The sequence below is a fragment of the Canis lupus genome, chromosome 5 (assembly GCF_048164855.1).
Source record: "Canis lupus baileyi chromosome 5, mCanLup2.hap1, whole genome shotgun sequence".
Taxonomy (NCBI): Eukaryota; Metazoa; Chordata; class Mammalia; order Carnivora; family Canidae; genus Canis; species Canis lupus.
Window position 1 is genome coordinate 78847569 of NC_132842.1, and position 20108 is coordinate 78867676.

Here is a 20108-nt window from a genome sequence, read left to right on the forward strand (position 1 = left end):
TGCTCAACCACTGAGCCACCGAGGCATCCCAAAGCCACTGCTTCTTATAGGGCTGCAGAGCTCCTCATGTGTGTTCAGTGAGCTTCTTAGGGGTGCTCTGAAGGCTGACGCAAAGGCATTTCTGCATTGGGTTTGACCCTCACAGGCCATGACAATGTGGTTCATTGCAGTGACTACATATTTACAGTCTTTCTCCATACCAGCATATTCAGTCCTTTGGAATTGAATGAGTTTTGTGGGAAAAAGATCTTTTGTGCAATACTTATAAAACCCTTTGTTTTTGTTGTCCTTCTTACAATTCACTGGTTGTTGAGGAATTTTATAATATGACATCATTTCTCTGACTTGGATTCAGAATGGTCAGGAGGTGTTTGAAGGACTTAACCAAATTTAGAATTTTGACAGCTGTTCTGTGGTAGTACTGATTGATAAACCATTGTCTACAGAAGGAGTTAAATTGAACTGTTAATATTCCCTGCCATAGGGATACCTGGGTGGCTCAGCGGTTTAGCACCTGCCTTCGGCTCAGGGTGTGATCCTGGAGTCCCGGGATCAAGTCCCACATCGGGCTCCCTGCATAGAGCCTGCTTCTCCCTCTGCCTGTGTCTCTGCCTCTCTTCTCTCATGAATAAATATGTAAATTCTTTAAAAAATAAAAATAAATATTCCCAGCCATAGAGTTATGTCACTGCTAAGAGCATGACTGAGGATTTGGAGTGATCATAGCCACAGAGATAATTTTAGGGGTCTTGGTGGTTTGTTGTTTTTAAAGAGAATTAAGATAGACTATATAAAAAGTTGGAGAAGTATTCAGAAAAATAGCAGAGTGAGAATCTTTCAGATATCCCATGTAAAATAGAACATATAGCCCATGACTGTGTTTTCCTCTGAGTGTTACTAATACTGATTTATATTAATACAGATAACATTTTATGTTTCAGAAGTTGGACTTTATAGAGTCTGATAGTTCCTGTTCCTCTGAAGCACTTTCAAAAAAAGAACTCTCTGCTGAAGAGCTATATAAGCGACTCGAGAAACTCATTATTGAGGACAAGGCGAATGATGAACAGATCTTTGACTGGGTAGAGGTATAGAGATTATGTCACTTTCCCTGATATTTCTATAAGAACAGTTTTTATGGGATCCCTTTCATTCACATTGACAGGCACACCTCAGAGATAGTGTGGGCTCGGTTCTAGTATATGTGCTGCCGAAGCGAGCACTGTGGGCTCGGTTCTAGACCACAATAAAGTTAATATGCAAGTCAAATTAATTTTTTGTTTTCTCAGTGCATAAAACAGTTATATTCACACAATACCATAGTCTATTAAGTCTGTAATAACATTATATCTTTAAAAATGTACATAATATCTTAAAGAAAAGTACTGTATTGCTAAAAATTGCTAACCATCATCTGAGCTTTCAGTGTCATAATTGCTGATCACAGATCATTGTAACAAATACAATAATAATTTAAAAGTTTGAAATAAAAAAAAAAATAAATAAATAAATAAATAAATAAATAAATAAAAGTTTGAAATACTGTGAAAATTACCCAGACACACAAACAAGTGAGCAAATACTGTTAGAAAAATGGTGATGATAGAATTCCTTGATTCAGGGTTGCCATAAACCTTCAATTTGTGAAAAACACAGTATTGAAGTATGATAAAGCGAAGCACAATAAAACAAGGTATGCCTATATCTTCCCTTTCACTTCGTAGGAGTATTTAACCTTAATGAAGCTAGTTATTTTTTCATATATGTGTATTTAAAACTATAAGGGTTTGTTGTTGTTTTTTTAATTTAAATTCATATAGTGTGTTTAGTTTCAGAGGCGGAGGTCAGTGATTCATCAGTCTTATATAATACCTAGTGTTCATTATGTCACATGTCCTCCTTAATGTCCATAACCCAGTGACCCCATCCCCCCATCCACCTCCCCTCCAACAACCCTCAGTTTGTTTCCTATGGTTAAGAGTCTCTTGTGGTTTGTCTCCCTCTCTGATTTCATCTTGTTTTATTTTTTTCCCTCTCTTCCCCTATGATCCTCTGTTGTTTCTTAAATTCCACATATGAGTGAGATCATATGATAATTGCTGGGTTGTAGGGTAGCTCTATTTTCAACTCTTTGAGGAACCTCCATGCTGTTTTCTGGAGTGGCTACACCAGGTTGCATTCCCACTAACAGTGTAAGAGGGTTCCCCTTTCTTCACATCCTTGCCAACATCTTTTCCTGACTTGTTAATTTTAGCCATTCTGACTGGTGTGAGGTAATATCCCATTGTGGTTTTTCTTTTTTCCTTTTTTTTTCCATTGTGATTTTGTATATAGCTTTATTTTTTTAAGATTTGCAGTCTTTTATAAGGTCAAGTAAAACTAGTCAAAACAGAAGCCACTTTTCTGGGTCTCATTAGTCTCATATACCCTACATTTTACTATTCAGAAAATATATACTTTTTTCTAAATGTACCTGCATTTTAAGTACTATTCTGGATGAAATTAATAAATAATATGTAATTATTATGAATTATATTGACTTTCATTTTCATACTAATTCTCCCTTCTGAAAATTTTATACTTTATCTTTCTTGTGGATTCTATTGATCATGTCTCTTTTTAATCTGCTACCATATTTTTTTAGTGGTTGTTCTTTATGTATGTTTTATTTGTATATATTTTCCATGGAATCATATAATCAAGTTGAAAGAAAGTCATGGAGGGTTAATCTCTTGGATAAATCCTTTTTTGTAGTCCTTGTAATTTTTTTTTTTTTAATTTTATTTACTTATTCATGAGAGACACACAGAGAGGCAGAGACAGGAGAAGCAGGCTCCGTGCAAGGAGCCTGATACGGGACTCGATCCCGGGACTCCTTGAGCCAAACGCTGATGCTCAACTGCTGAAACACCCAGGCATGCTGGGTTGTTATTTTTTTTTATCCAGTCTCAGATGTTGAGAAGTAATGAAGCTTCTGATAATTAGGGTTTTTTTTCTTAATATGATTTCCTCCATGTCTATTCTGGATAATAAGTCTATGCTGTCACCTAGTTGGGAATCTTAATTAATTGTAATAGTTTATCATTATATCCCTGTCTCCCTTTCTAGATTCTTTCACCCTTTCTTGAAATTTTCCTATCCAGAAACATAGTCTGGATTTTTAGTATCCCTCTCACAAGTGACCTCTGCAAATTGAGCATGATTGCTGGAGGTGATGCAACACTGTGGAGTTAGGCAGTGCTGTTCCATTTCTTGTTTTGGACTCTGAGCTTCTGGCAGGCTTACCACACTGAACTCAAATTGCTCTTTCAGTCATCTAGTACCCATTCTTTTATGTTCTATAATTTAGTCATTTCTCCCATCTAGAACTTTAATGCATTTGGTTTTTGAACCAGAATGGGGCTTTTAAAGATTTTTTTAAAATTTTAGTTGACAGAGTGCATGCACAAGCAGGGGGAGCAGCAGGCATAGGAAGAGGGAGAAGCAGACTCCCAGCTGAGCAGGGAACCCAATGTGGGCTCGATCCCAGGATCCTGGGGTCATGACCTGAACCAAAGGCAGACACTTAACTGGCTGACCTACCCAGGCTCCCTGAGATGGGGCTTTAAAAAATTATTTCTGCTTGTGTTCATCTTCCTAAATTAGATGCAAGTTTGTGTCTTTTGGAACATTTTAGATTCTGACTTTGGTCATAAAATTCCCTTGCCATCTTTTTCATTTTGTATCCTCTTTGCATTTCATTAACAGCCAACTTTATCCTAATTCAAGTTATGGGCAAGAATGTGTGTGAATGGGGCAAAGTAGCTTCCTTTCAGGGACAAGATCCCACCCCTACCCCCACGGACACTTCCAGCTGTTAACCTGTTTATTATTTTACATCATTCTACTGTCTTATTTCATCTTTTCACCTTGCCCACAAGCGGACAGCTACCATTACATAATTTGTCAAAGGCCTTGCTGAAGTCCAGGAAATATACACTTATACCCATCTGAGCTACCATATACTAATCAAATCCGAAAAGGAAAGGTTAGTTTAGCATCACTTGTTTTTCGTGTGCTTACGTATTCCTCTTCGTGTAACCATCTCTTTCCTAAGACTTTTAAGCCAGTTGAGTGATAGTTTATTGTAGGATTTAGCACAGAATCAGCATCAGCCTTTCCGGTATGCTACTGTATGCCTTACTTTCTGTTTTAGAAATACAGTCAGCCTTTACATGTTTAGCATTATTAGTATTGTAAAATGATGCTATTTTCACCTCTTCATGTTAGGTCCACTTTCTTATGTCAGTTATGTCTGCCTATCCTGGGCCAACATTTATTCTCCTTGCAGAGAAGAAAAAGGGTAAATTTCACTGAATATAGATTATACTAATAAAGATGACTTAGGAAAGAGAAAACAGAAATGCAACAGTGGCTGAGCTTCACAGTACATGAGGATATCTGTTGCTTTGTGTTGGTACCAGTATTATGTAAATCTGAGTTTGCTTGCTCAACAGACCCATCTTCCCTCTTGTTCTTGCCCAGTTTTGTTAAGATCTTTGCTTAATCTGTAGTGTTTTAGACACTATTCTTCAGGCCTGTTCTATTCTTAAATATTAGAATGAAAATATTTAGCTTTATTTGGTAGAAGCAATGTGTAGTTTGTTTCTTTATAGAAGAAACAGTCAAAAGGTTTGGAAGTGGTACTTATTATCTAATTATTTTTAGCTAATTTGTTCAATTTTTTCAGACTCTACTTGAAATCTAAGTATCTGGGAGTTTCAGGTGATACTCATTACTTGAAATAGCTCTAACCTATCTATAAAGTCTTATTGTACCAAAAAGTAATGGTATGTTTTTATTCTTCGTAAACAATTATTCAGACTTTGCAAAAGTAATTGGTCTGGGTCTAGACCAACCTGGCTTCAGTCTAAATTTTTTTTTTTTTTTTTTTTTTTTACAAAGTATAAACCAGCAATTGGCTATAACACATAAATCATCAGATCTTTTATACAGGACTCTTGCCCCATCCTATCCCCATCCTCAGCTGTTAGCAGTGACACCACATGTTTCTATTCTTTTGGAAAAGATTGGTAAGGAAACCTCTTACTGTAACATAGTCCTCTGTGCAGTGCTGCTTGTGTCCTGCAGAGCTGGCTGTCTGACATGTTAACCCCTCTTAACTCTGCTCTTACCACATGATGCTTAAGTTTAGGTATTCAACAAAGAGAGAGCTGCTAGTTGATCTGTGTCAGTTTTAAAATTCATAAATATTTAACTGATCTCCAAATATCTTTGAAGTCCTTAGCTTTCTAACACAGGTTTATAATGACATCTTAAGTTTTTTCCTGGCCATTTTAAGGCTGACCCTTTCAGTGGAAAATACTATGCTGTGCTATTAAAAGAAGCTGAGACAAGCATTAATTCTGTTCACAGGCATGAAGAACATACACTTTGAAAAGTATTTGAAATACCTGCCTAGTAAATGTCTCCTTTTGTTTGTGTTTACCTTTTGTTGTTCATCTGGTTTATTATGGCATTTTATAGCAAGATCTTTCTTTTTTTTTTAAGAAGATGTCAAGAGAAACTAAAAAATCTGAGACCCATTTACTCTATTTTTCATATCTCTAAATATATTTTTTCTGCCATCCTTAGAAAAGACTAACATCTTCCTCACCACCACCTGAAGGAATTGAGACAATGCTTGAGTTTAATCTCTAATTCACATTAAAATCAAGATGAAGAAGCAACGTTAGCACATCTAAAAATAGTTGCACACTAATCAGAAAAAAATAGTCTTTAAAACACACTTTGGTGAGATCATCTTAATAAAAGTTATTTATGGAGGAAGAAAAATGTTTTTAAATGGTTATACTTCCAAATGCATAGTACACAGCACTGTATAATTGATTGAGCAAGGTATAGGCAGTAGTAAGCTCTCTGAAAACTAAATGCTGCTATTTAGAATATTTTCAGAACTGATGGTAGCTCTAGTGCTAGATGAGGCGTGGTTTAGGAGAAATCACTTCTGATGTGCAAGGGTACATCAATATGTACCCTTTTTAATATTTTAAAAAAGTTTAAATATTCCATTTAATATTTTTAAAAAGTTTAAATATTCCATTTACTTTTGATTTCAGGCTAATCTAGATGAAAGCCAGATGAGTTCACCTACATTCCTTAGAGCTTTAATGACAGCCGTTTGTAAAGCAGCTATTATAGGTAAGTAACAGTTCTGAAGGCAACTCTTAACATCTGAAATCCCTAGTATGTTAACTGCTGATGATATGGGTCTGAGTTTATATTGTCTTCAAAATTTGCCCTGTGAAACTTATTTTCTATGCAAATGGATACCATTTCTGTCTACAATGCCTGGCTATCTCAAGCAGGAGCATAAATAGCTACTGTGCCTTTAGAAAGCCCAGATCTGAGCAGCTACTGAATGCCTTGTGTTCTTCAATTGAGCAGAAAGCGGGTACATGTCTCTTAGGTTGTTTCCTACTCTGTTGGATGTGGCTTTACCTTTGCCTTTAACCTCCAGTATGCAGAGCCCCCTCCGTCTTCCTTTAAGGAGTTACAGTGAATGGGTTGAATATTCTTAACCTAAATATCCGTGAAGGACTCATCGTCTCAACAGAAAAGTTATTTTATATAAAAACATATATGAGGAAAGAAAACACCAGTTGCTTCTTTTGCTTTATGTTGACCTTGGATGATAAGACAATGTCATTGAATGTTAATCAAATAGGTGAATAGGATTAGGGTTGGTAGAAACCCTAAGTATTTAAGCTGCATACAGCATTTAACAATATTGAATGAGATCATCCACCTAGCTTCAGATAAAAATTCACATTTCTATCACTGCTGTGGGAGAAAAAGTCCAATCTGCTCAAAAATTGTTCAGAATTTCAGGCCTATCATCATTTTAGAAGATAGCTTCAGAATTATAATTTAAGTGTTTTGTCAGATGAATGTTTTTTCACTGTTAGGTCTTTAATGAAGTGTAAATAACAAGCTAAAAGAAAGTCATCGTTCCAGCATCGTTGGACCTGTAAGACTAATGGTTTTGGTCTTTTTGGAGTTTTTTGTTTTTTAAAGATTTATTTTAGAGAGATTGAGCAAGGGCGAGCAAGGGAAATGGCAGAGGGAGAGGGACATGTGGACTCTGTGCTGAGTGCAGAGACTAATGAGGGCCTTGAACTCACAACCCTGAAATCATGACCTGAGCTGAAATCAAGAGTTGAACACTCAACCAACTGAGCTACTCAGGTCCCCTGTAAGACTTGTGTTTTAAAATCACAGTTATAGGGACATCTGAGAGGTTCAGTCAGTTAAGTGTCCGACTCTTGATTTCAGTTCAGGTTATGACCTCAGAGTCCTGAGATTGAGCCCAGTGTTTGTTCCTCACTCAGCGGGGAGTCTACTTGAGATTCTCTCTATCTCCCTCTGCCCCCCACCTGCACACATGCTCACACTCACTGTCTCTCTAAAAATAAATATTTAAAAATAAAGTCACAGTTGGAAAGTATAAAAGCTTTTTATTTTTTTTTTTAAACTTTATTTATTTATTCATAGAGACACACACAGAGAGAGAGGCAAAGACACAGGCAGAGGGAGAAGCAGGCTCCACGCAGGGAGCCCGACATGGGACTTGATCCAGGGTCTCCAGGATCACGCCCCGGGCTGCAGGCGGCGCTAAACCGCTGCGCCACCGGAGCTACCTAAAAGCTGCTTTTTAAAACAAGATTGTGTCACACTACTAACTTACAGAGGAAATAAAACCTCATGCTCCTTGGCACTGAGGATACTTTCCTCAGCCTCTTTGTACTGTGCCTTTTTACCCCAAAGGGCCTAGATTTTACATGTTGTCTGCAACTGTCACTGTTAGTCCTTGCCCTCTTGGTAATGATAAAATGATTCTCTTTTACCCTTCTGAAAAGATGAGCATGAACTCTCACTTTAATTTCCTTTTTAATATTTCTTTTGTAGTTTGGAATGTCACAAACCACTATCCCTGTTTTAGTATGATTAAAGATAAAGAATTGGGTGTGCTCATTTTGAGGAAACACAGCACTCAAAATACATATAATATTTTTATTATTTCAAGGAGAATATCCCATTAATTTCAGAATATCTTAGATTTCAAAATCTTTTCCTTGGACCCCCTTGCTTCTGCTTTCCTTATAGTCACATGTCTTATCAACTCAGAAAATTTAAAAAGGATGTGTGTTAACTCTTTAAATGTAATGCTTAGTTCTTGTGTCACTTGTAGCCGACTGTTCTACCTTCCGAGTGGACACTGCTGTTATCAAGCAAAGAGTGCCGATCTTACTCAAGTACCTAGACTCAGATACAGAGAAGGAACTGCAAGCACTTTATGCACTACAAGCATCAATAGTAAAACTTGATCAACCTGCCAGTAAGTTTACCTTTTCTTTTTATTTTATTTTCTTTTTATTTTTTATTTTTTTAAGTTTACCTTTTCTTTATCCCAACCAGTGGGTGAGATTTACCCAAGCCAAGACTTCAGGGATGCTGTGATGGGTTTTGAACAGCGAATATAGAAAAATCACTGCTAACGAAACTCAGATTACCAACAACTGTAATAAACTTGAATTTTTTATGTACTTGACTTTTATAAGAAAACTAGTTTATATTAGAGACTTAATCCTCTCCTAGGGCAAGTCTGCCTAAGTGATGGAAATGTATGGTGTAATATATACATTGATCACTTGAATGTGGCTATTACGACTAAGGAGCTTAATTTTAAATATTATTTAATTAAAATTTTTTAAGATTTTATTTGTTCATGAGAGACACAGAGAGAGAGGCAGAGACATAGGCAGAGGGAGAAGCAGGTTTCCCATGGGGAACCCAATGTGGGACTCAATCCCAGGACCCCAGGATCACGACCTGAGCCAAAGGCACTCAACCACTGAGCCACCCAGGCGCCCCACTATTTAATTTTGTAAAAGACTTTTAAAATTTATTTATTTGAGAGAGTGAGGGAGCAAGAGAGCACAAGCCAGGGAGAGGGGCAGAGGAAGAGGGAGAAGCAAATTCCCCTGCTTAGCAGGGAGCCCAATGTAGGGCTCAATCCCAGGACCCCAGGAACACCACTCAAGCTAAAGGCAGACACTTAACTGACTGAGCCACCCAGGCACCCCAAATTTTGTTTAATTCAAATGTAAATAGCCCCATGTGATTAGTGACTACCCTTTTGGATAATGCAGAGCATCTTGGTGGTAGCATACATGCATTGCATTACAGGCTTTCTTTTACACAGATCTTGGTAGTAAAAGATGATACTCTTCAGAACCCTCAGCCAAGCAACAAACACATGAAGGTGTTTTAGACTAATTTTCACTTCAGGGTTATGATTAATTCTTTGCTAACCAGACAAACAAGGTAACCTGAACCACCCAAGTTTTAGTGATACTGGTAAATTAACTGAATTGTATTAAATCTTGAAAATTCAGTAGAAACTGGTGTGAAAGTAGATAACAGTACAGGGCAATTTTAGAGATGACATTGAAGTAGCTCTTTGGCAATTCCTTAAGTTGTGTCTGTTGCTGGGCTTTCCTTCTTTGCTAGTGCTAAGGAATCCCTCTGGGAGATAAAAGTTCAAAACAAATAATCCTCAGGCTGTAATTAAGGAGACATCTAAGTCTAAATCAGAATTAACTGATTTTGTTTTCTTTCTCAAGACCTTTGGCGGGTTAACATCACAACTTCCTTTTTCTGTTCTTACAGGATGAATACTCATTAACTTTTCAAGAGATGAAATTGATACTATATGCTCAGCCCATCAAATTACAGTATCTCCCATAATTATCAACTTTAATAATCCCCAGAGAGATGTTTAATTCGAGATTTACCATCAATAGAATCTTGACCACTTGTGTCCATTTCCCCATTGGACCAGCCAGGATTTAGAGAATGAAATGACAAGTGATTTCAATATCAGCTTCACTAATAAAATTACAAAGATAAATCTAAAGAAAATTTTAATATGACTCATTCTAAGCCTGATATTTATTATCAATTGTTTGTAGTATTGTCTCCCTCCATTAATATGAATAGAGGCTGACTTTAAATTAATTTAAGAAAAATAAATAAATCAATCATAAATGAATTTAAGAGCCCACAATGAAAGGGATTAAAATAAAGAATATATAACTTTACCAACTATTTCTTTTTTGAACAATAACATAAGCTAAGTTTCCTTTTTGGGACCAAAACAGAATTAATTAAATTTGCCCAGATCATCTGGGCATTGAAAACAACAGGCCATTGTTTCCTCTGGATAAAATCCATATGAGAGAGTTTTTACCCATATTTTCCATATAAATTATTACTCTTTCCAATTTGAAAGCAACATTAGGAGGGGGAAAGTACTTTCTGCCCTTTTCTTCCAAAATCTGTAAAAATTATATATTTTTATTGTAAAATTTCAAACAATGGAGAATGTATAAAGAAGAAAGTTAAAATTGTATTTAATTTTTGTAGAGTGTAGCTTGAGAACTAAATCATATCAAACACCTCAGGACTATCAGAAAATATTTCAAACTGAACAGAGTAATAGCAATAAAAATAATTTAGATCACTTAAATCTTTTTTCATGTTCTTTAGACAAGTCGTTTTGCTATTATACTATCAAGAGGGAGTATAATGAATTGTCATGGATGCTCTTCTATAGGGGAATTCCTGTGCATTCATTCATACATTCCTTAGAAATGCAATCTCTCCCTCACAACTAGAGCACCTCCAGAACTGATGATATGTTTTTATTTCTTTGCAGATTTGCTACGGATGTTTTTTGATTGCCTATATGATGAGGAGGTGATCTCTGAGGATGCCTTCTACAAATGGGAAAGTAGCAAGGACCCTGCAGAGCAGAATGGGAAGGGTGTAGCTCTGAAATCTGTCACTGCGTTTTTCACGTGGCTGCGGGAAGCAGAAGAGGAGTCTGAGGATAACTAAAGCTTCAAATACACAAAACGAAACAAAAGAAACAATTTAAGTATTTTTTTAAAAAGTTTCACGTCTTCGCCAATCACAGTGCAGCAAGGCCAATTCTCGCAGAAATCCCCACGTGTGCACGAGTGGGAGAGGGGAAAGAGAAAAAAGGTGATCATGGAGGAAAAAGGTACTGGAAAAAAGTAAACTTCAAACCTGAGGGCGGGAGCACTAAAACCAAAATACATGTATTATTTATAGAAAATATTTTCTGTTTTAATCTTTTCTTTTTAAACAAGGACTCATACTTTAAAAAAAAAACACATCTGTTTAGCAAAAAAAAAAAAAAAAAAGTTGAGAACTTTTAATTTATTTTAAGGACTGCAAATGCCAGTGTAATTTTTTAATTTGCAGTTTCTGTAAACAACTTGTATAATAGAAAAGCAGAGAAATAAATTTCCCTCCCCTTCAGATGCACCTCACGTTTGTTTTAAAGCATAGTAGTTAGTCCAGATTTAAGAAGGTTTGGGGTGAATAAGGTAAGAAAGATTTTTTTTTTTTTTTTTTTTTTTTTGGCATCAAATCTTTCTGCCTGCCTCTCAGCTTGCTTCAGAAAATTAAAAAAAAAAAAATCACAATAGTAATCAAAACATACGTAACCTTGGAACAGAAGGAAATGCTGTGGACCAGAAAACTCCAAGAATTGTTTTAAAAATTTAAAAAAAAAAGTGCTACCCTGGGAAAAGTACTCTTAATACTTTTGAAATCTTTAGAGCAACTTTAAGGCTTGTAAATATATAGAACAAATATTTAAAAAAAAAAAAACAAAAAGAAATTGACTCAATACTATTTCTTTTCACTTTCAAAATATAAAGAACAAAATAAAGACAAACATTGCAAGTTTAAAAGAAAGTAAAATGACTTCTCCTTTTGACAGCTGCTGCATGTGCGCCCATCTCTGGGAGGTGCTGTCTGGCTATTCGTTGTCTAATCCAAATCACTCCTGAGGGTGTGTGTGTGCGTGTGTGTGTGTGTGTGTGTGTGTGTGTGTGTGTCTACAGTTGGAAAAGGCAAGCTACCTTGTGGGTAAGGAGGGAACTTGTGCTTGGTGGGAGAGTCCCTTGGGAAGTCCAGAGGAAGCTGTTTTCCAACATCAACTAGAAATGCATTCAGGATGGAAGCAAACCTAAGGGAAGTTTTTATATAACTTAGTGTTCCATTGTTTGTAGTTAGTTCACTTTGAAAGTACCACTACCACTAATTTTAAATCATCAATTACCTCTGATGTTAAAGAAACACAATGATGTCTTCTAAAGAATGAAAGAAACCAAAGCTAAATTATGCTTTTAAAAAGTGGGCATGGGATTTAAAATCAAACCAATACCATGTGTGAAAATCAAATTGTTCCCAACTTCAACTTCATTCAAGCCATTCTGGTGAGTATAAAACTGTGTTTTAAGCCTGTTGCTTCTACAGATACTGGAGCACTGTGCTTTTTTGTTTTGTTTTTTCTTTTATGAAGTTGCATTCTCTACAGATGGTTTTCCATTTCACTAGTTTGTAGGCCATCCCCCTACAAAATGTATTTATGAAGAAAGCCAGGGCTGCTCCCAAATAAACAGTCTTTGTATTTTGTATCTGGATAACCAAAGAGTTCTTCTGGCTTCCATCTCTGAAGAAATATCCACATTAAGAGACTTGGCAAGACTTGTGAAGCACAAGAACAAAATTTTCCATAGCAATAAAATGTTTTTCTTCAGAATGTAGTCGAACACAGTACAGCATCCTGCTACATAAGCCCACAGCTGTTCTCGAAGAACCAAGTCCTGGAAGTCTTGTGACAGACATGTGACAGCATCTGTCATAAAAAATGGGGCCTGAGAAGCTGTTTTGGAGTCTGGCAGTGGGCTCTGCCTGGGATCTCTCAGTTGGAAGAAACCTGATTCTATGATATACTAAGTTTTAACAGCTGCCAGAATCTAAGTAAAGAGGATTCTGATCCAGGAATCTCCTGAGTGATGTAGGATTTTAGGTGTTGACAGATCTCATGGGGTGCAGGTGGTAGTTTTGGGAAAGCAGGGTGCTGGCTGCCTCTTACAAATCAGTAGCTATTGTTTGCAGTGCTCTGGCCTTCAGGTAGTAATGAAGGCCTATTCATCAGTATTTTAGATGTGGACCAGGGTCAGGAATGAGGAAAGAGAATATTATTTTTGGAAAAAAAAATTCAAGGGTGAAAATGCTTTGTACAATAATAGCTAATGTTTGAAATCTCACCTGTAACATGAAGTGTGATGAACACAGAAGAGACTACAGAGCAATATGTGGGTATCTTACTGCTTTAAACATGGAATTTTATGAGCAGGGAGAACGGTTGTTAGTTAATGGCAAAATATGAGCAAAGTGGGATAATTGATCACTGCTAATATCAAGCATCATCATGATTTCAGTCCTCTTCACAGTGTTCTTACTGGAAAGCAGGGTTCGGTGGGTTTTGGTTTAAAGTAACAGGTGACATGGCCATCAGTAAGCTCTTTTACCCATTTTAACTTTGGAAACAGTTTCATTAATTTTACTTGAGGTAATTCAGGTGTTTTATGCCTGTATTCAAACCAATTAACTTATAGCTATTCAGTAAGTTAAATGAGAATTTTTACTTTTCTAGAAAAAAAACGTGATGCCAGTTTTCAAAATAAATTCATTTTAGATTCTTGCATAGATGAACAAGCCAGTTCACAGCTGCAACATAAACTTGGTTCACTCAACAAATACTTACTGAGCATCTACTGTGTACTAAGTGCAGGGAATATAACAGTGAATAAAACAGTCTCTGGTCTCATGGAACTCCTGTTCTTCATGAAAAAAAAAAAAGAGGTTTACACATACTGCATCAACGTCCTATCCCACTAAGAAATGTCAGCCCCTTTTTACCTTGACAGATCTTTGGTTGGTTTTTGCCTTATTTTCATATTTCAAAATACATTCTAGATGAGTTACAAGAATTATACCCAAAGACCATTTTCTCTGTTCTAGAACCACTCTCCAAACAAGATATAATTCTGGTAGTTTTCAGATGTCTCCATTCAAGTCAAACAGATTGTAAGGTAGAAAAAATAGTCTTAGGCTATTGGATCTGATTTTGTATTTTCATTACTCATGTTTTGTTCTTTACAAAAAATTGTGTAGTGATTCAGATTGATTTTCATTTTGGGCATGCCATTGGTCACTAATGAACTCCTATATTCCCTATTTTGTGGAGAGGAACATTTCACATTGCTTTCTTTTTTGTTTGCATTGGTTTTTCTTTTTGAGACAATTCATGTACTATAAAATTCACCCTCTTAGAATGTACAGTTCACTGGTTTTAGTATATTCATAGTTGTGCAACCATCACCACTATCTAATTTCAGAACATTTTTTTTTCTTTTTTTAAAGATTTTATTTATTTATTCATAGAGATGCAGAGAGGGAGTGAGAGGCAGAGAGGCAGAGGGAGAAGTAGGCTCCATGCAGAGAGCCCGACGTGGGACTCGATCCAGGGTCTCCAGGATCACGCCCCGGGCTGCAGGCGGCGCTAAACCGCTGCGCCACCGGGGCTGCCCCAGAACATTTTCATTATGCCAGAAAGAAACCCCATGTCCTTTAGCAGCTCTCCTCAATCTCTACTCTCCTAAATCTCTGGGAACCACTAATCTACTTTTTGTTTCAATGGATATACTTATTCTGGCCATTTATATAACTGAAATCCTACATTCTATTGCTTTTTGTTTTGACTTACCGTCCCATATTTAGCAAATGTTCAAACTTCACAGGTGTTTGCAGTGTCAGTGACCTGATTTCAGGGTTAGACCCAGATTTCCCCCTGTCTTTTAACTTTTGTTCTCTGTTATTTGTCTTCATATAATTGGTAGTATATTTACAACCATCCACAAATTCTGAGTAAGTTCCTGAGACTTTCCTTTTGTCACCCTGTGGACTGGATGTATAGCACCTCAGACAGCTAACATCCTAGCACTGGCAACTAGGGTCTTATCTTTTTAACTTCTCAGTTATTGCTACTTGAGTACTTTTCCATAAGATTGAAATTCCTATGTGAATTAAAGGCTACTACAATGTACTCTATAAAAAGTTAAGATGTAGGGGATCCCTGGGTGGCTCAGTGGTTTAGTGCCTGCCCTCGGCCCAGGGCGTGATCCTGGAGTCCTGGGATTGAGTCCCACATCAGGCTCCCTGCATGGAGCTTACTTCTCCCTCTGCTTGTGTCTCTGCCTCTCTCTCTATCTCTAGCTCTATCTCTATCTATCTCTCTTGAATAAATAATAAAATAAAATCTTTAAAACAAAAAGTTAAGATGTAGCCTGACTGGGAGTCTGAGGTTTTGTGTGTCCTCTTCATTGAGGCACATTTGCCTCAAATATTGTGTGAGGCAATAACTTAGGCTGCTTACTTGTCATGAGAGTAAAATTATTAAGGAATAAAAATGCCTTGAGACAGAACCTCTACCACCAGTTAGTCCCAGTTCATCAGTCTTATAGAAGATTGCCTTTAGTCACCTTTAAGCTTGAGTTTTGGTCTCCATATCTTCTAGTAGTTTAGGGACAGAGATACCATGTGATCACCAGCTTCAAATATTACATTTATCCCTAACGGGAAAAATGATCATCTATTAGTATTGGGACTACAAAAAAGAAGAGGAAGAAGAAACACACTTCTGTATTAACAAATCACAAAATGATTTATGTATCAAAGAAATAAGCCATAGAGAATCCTATACCAACTTTTTAAAATAAATGTTTTACTTTGAAATAATTTTAGACTTACAGAAAAGTTTCAGATTTAGGGAGTGTTCCACAAACCCCTCATTTTAGTTTCCCTATTATTAACATCACCATATAACATTTGTCAAAACTAAGAAACCAGCATTCATACTTGCTACTAACTAAACACCAGACTTTTTTTTTTTAAGTAAACTTTATGCCCAACATGGGGCTTGAACTCAAGACCCTGAGATCAAGAGTCACATGTTCTACCAATTGAGCCAGCCAGGTGTCCCAAACTCCAGTCTTTGAGTTTTCTTAATGCCCTTTTCCTAGTCCATGATGCAATCCAGGATACTACATTTTATTTAGTCATCATGACCCTTAGTGTCCTCTGGCCTTTGATAGTTTTTTTAATCTTTCCTTTTTTGTCATGACCTTGACACTTCTGAGAAGTACTAGAGAGATATTTTGTAGAATGTCCTTTGATTTGGTTTTCTAGTGTTTTTATCATAATTAAACTAGAGTTATGGGTTTGGAGTCAAAATACCATATAAGTGAAGTGCCCTTTTTCTCATATCAGGGAATACATGATACCCATGATATCATTGGTGATGTTTAACCTTGAACTACATGGTTCAAGGTGGTTGAACCTTCATGGTTAAGGTGGTGGTTAGGGTCTCCAGTCTAAAGTTACTTTCCTTTTCTCCCTTTCTTATTCTAGTCTTTTTGGAAGATAGTCAAGGAGTCCAGCCCCATTGGAGGAGGGAAATGGGAGGAGAGAATTAAGCTCCACTTCTTTCCTTGAATGAGGAATATCTATTTAAATTTGGAATCTTCCTGCAAGAAAGATGTCTCCTCTATTCATTTCTTAATTCAGTTGTGTATGTGTATATATGTATATATCACTACAGACTCATGTATATTTATTTTATACTTTGAGTTGTAACTGGATAGAACATGATTTTGTTGCCCAGATTGTTCTAGCTTTGGCCTTGGGAGCTCTTTCAACTTTGTTGCTGTATCCCTTGAAATTCCCTCAAACTTCTGCTTTTAGGCCACTTTGTGACATGATAAGATGCTGCAGGGATATCTTGTATTTTTCCTGCCTTAGCCTTAGAATCAGCCATTTCTTCAAGTGTTTCTGGAACTTTAGGACAATGGTATTTAGACACCAAGATCTGACCACTGGGTGAGCTCATTTCTACCGGGGTATGTCTACATCTAGGTCTGCAGCATTTTATTTATTTTTTTTAAGATTTTATTTATTTATTCATGAGAGACACACAGAGCGAGAGAGAGACATAGGCATAGAAAGAAGCAGGCTCCATGCAGGGAGCCCGACGTGTGACTCGATCCCGGGTCTCCAGGATCACGCCCTGGGCCCAAGGCAGGCGCTCAATCACTGAGCCACCCAGGCGTCCTGTTCTGCAGCATTTTAAATTCCATTTTTTACTGAAGATAAAATCTTGCCAGGTGAGTAAGCCACTTTTACAGGAACACTGTGACTTTTAGAAAATACTGCTTCATTTTTTTATATAACTCTGGTTTCCAAAAGACTCAACTATATGAATACTCCATTCTTTTGCTCATTCTACATAACAACAACAACAAAAAGATTAGAAACTATCCCCTTTTTTTCTTTCCCCATTAGCTAGCTAGTAATACTCAGTTTACCAAGGGGCCATACACAGTATTAAAATGTCCCCTGGGTGACTAGTTAAGTAATAATGGAAATTGTTAGATAACCGGAAGTTAACTGTCAGTGGAAGTACTGCATATCAAAACTTGTGCAATGCTACAGGCTAAAATAGTGTTGATTTTATTATTTGAGAAAGAGTCTGAGTGGGAATGGCGGAGGAAGAGCAGAGCGATAAGGAGAGAGAGAATCTCAAGCAGACTCTGAGCTCAGCAGGGAGCTTAATCTCAGGACCCTGAGATCATGCATGACCTGGGCAGAAATCCAGAGTCAGATGCCTAATCGACTGGGCCACCCAGGGGGCCCTAAAGTATTATTTTGATGTAAATGTAAAGTTTTTGGTTTTTTGTTTTTTTTTTTAAGATTTTATTCAGAGAGCAGGAGCAGGGGAGTAGAGGGAGGGAGCCGACTCCCTGTTGTGCAGGGAGCCCGATATGGGACTCAATCCAGGACTCTGAGATCATGACCTGAGCCAAAGGCAGACACTTAACTGAACCACCCTGTCACCCATGTTAAGTCTTAAATGCACTTATTAGGAGACATAGAAGAGTTAAATTGGGCCATCAGAAGAACCACTTGGGGAAAAGAAATATTACCACATGGATATCAGGAGTTTCTATGGGAAGAACTTGTATGTTGTAGTGGAAAAGCGGTCTTGACTGGGGTTGGGAGATCTGTGGTCTAATGCCAATGTTCTTTCCTGGTCACTTGACCACTCTTACTCATATGGGTTTCCCTGTCCTTGCCAAAAAGGGTTCACACACCAACCATATGAGCACATCCAGAATCACTTCCAATACTATTGACCAAGCTTAACAAAGTAAGTCTTGATGATAATAGCATATTAAACTTTTCAAAGACGGTAAGAGCATCGAAGTTCTCTAAACAAATTACCATCTTGCAGTTGAATTTCTATTACCAGTGATTTCCTTTCCGACTCTTCTTATTTACCTCTTGTTAATAAATATGTCTTCTGGCCTGAAGTCCTAGGAAACTATCATTGCTCAGGCTCAAATACCTGTCCTGCCCTAACTGCTTCTTAGAATGTACAATAATGGTGCTCAGCATTGCTGCATATTAGACTCACCTGAAGAGGTTTTAAAAATACAAATCCTGGGACCCTATCCATACCAGTTATTTCAGGATCTCCGAAGGATAAGACCTGGGCATCGTTTTTTGGTGTGTGTGTGTGTGTGTGTTTTAAGTTCCCTGGGTAATCCTAATAGGAGGCAGGATTGAGACCACTGTGGAAGGCTCTGTGGTAAGGGGATGCATGGTGTATTTGAAAAACGAAAGAGTGGCAGAGTATGGTGAGAGTTCACTTTCACATGCAGAAGTGGAATTTAAATGTGCCCCATCACAAATTAATCCAGACAAATCCCTTCTGGACAAATGGCTGAAAGGAACTTTTTGAAACTTGCCTTATAATCTCAACTTAGTAGAATTTAGTAGAGACCAACCTTACTTGGTACTTTTTCTTTTAAAGGAATGGCAATACTTTTAATCCTTTCCAATCCCCAAATTGAGCCACACAGTGGACTGGAATAACTTTAGGCTCTTTGGAGTGAGCAGTTATATTAACATCTAAGATGAGAGTCATACAAAGTATGGGCCATAGACCAGCAGCATCAATATCACTTGTGAGCTCATTAGAAATGCAAATACAGGGTCACCTGGCTGGCTCAGTCAGAGAAGCATGCAAGTCTTGAGTTCAAGATCCACACTGGGTGTTGAGACTGCTTAAAGAAACTTAAGAAATACAGATTCATGGACCCCACCCTACTAAATCAGAACTGAATGAGTGGAAGGAGTCGAAGAAACAAACTCTTCAGCTGATTCTAGGAGGACTGAAGTTTGAGAACCACTGCCTAGGGGTACTGCACATCCCCGTCATCGTTTATAAAGCTCTTCACCAAAAGCGAACTAAAAACAAGCACTCATTTTGGCTTTTGTTTGCTCATATATAATGCAAAAACCATAAGCCCTTACATCACAGTTATCAATGAGCCAATATATGTTAAAACACTTTGAAGGCTATAATTTGTTAGACATTGCAGGGTCTCCTCTAATTCATCTCACCAGCCCTATGACTGCTTCCTTTCTATAGATAGGGAACTAAGTGTCATAGAAGTCAGTACCTAGCAAGTGTCAGAGCTGAGATTTGCACTTGGTTTTCTAGGAGGCACTTATTTTCAAAAATATGCTTGCTCTGCACCAGAATACTTAATCCACGCCGGAGGGAAAAATGGTATAGTGGATATACTTTGGAGCACTAGAATTGGAAGAATAGGGGCTTTACTATATAATTCTGCTTGAATAGTTTAAACCTCGGTTTATTCATCTGTAATACAAGGATAACACCGTCCACCTCTGAGTACATTAACAAAAAGATCAATCAGATCAGGCACCCAGCATTCTACATGGAATACTTAGGGCACACCCTGCCTGTGTCCAATGTTCCTTCTACCACATTTCTACAACCTTAGTCATACTCAGCCACATACAATTAAAAACTATACTATCTTTGGAGCTATAGGAGATCATGGTTTGACTATCCACGTTTCTTTTTTTTTTTTAAGATTTTTATTTTATTTACTTATTCATGAGAAATAGAGAGAGACAGAGACACAGGCAGAGGGAGAAGCAGGCTCCATGCAGGGAGCCCGACATGGGACTCGATCCCAGGTCTTCAGGATCAGGTCCTGGGCTGAAAGTGG

At 37.4% G+C, this 20108-nt stretch overlaps 1 protein-coding gene across 26 annotated transcripts in view; it reads left to right on the forward strand.

Moving 5' to 3' along the window:
* The window catches only part of EIF4G3 (eukaryotic translation initiation factor 4 gamma 3), a 330571-nt gene extending 318835 nt beyond the window's left edge, over positions 1-11736 (forward strand). For all 26 annotated transcript variants that reach the window (XM_072827973.1, XM_072827981.1, XM_072827975.1 and 23 more), the window contains 4 exons: positions 942-1088; positions 6120-6201; positions 8252-8398; positions 10781-11736. In XM_072827973.1, the coding sequence (XP_072684074.1) occupies positions 942-1088; positions 6120-6201; positions 8252-8398; positions 10781-10962 (558 nt within the window). In that variant the 3' untranslated portion in view covers positions 10963-11736. The remainder of the gene's footprint in view (positions 1-941; positions 1089-6119; positions 6202-8251; positions 8399-10780) is intronic.
* Positions 11737-20108: the final 8372 nt, after the last annotated feature.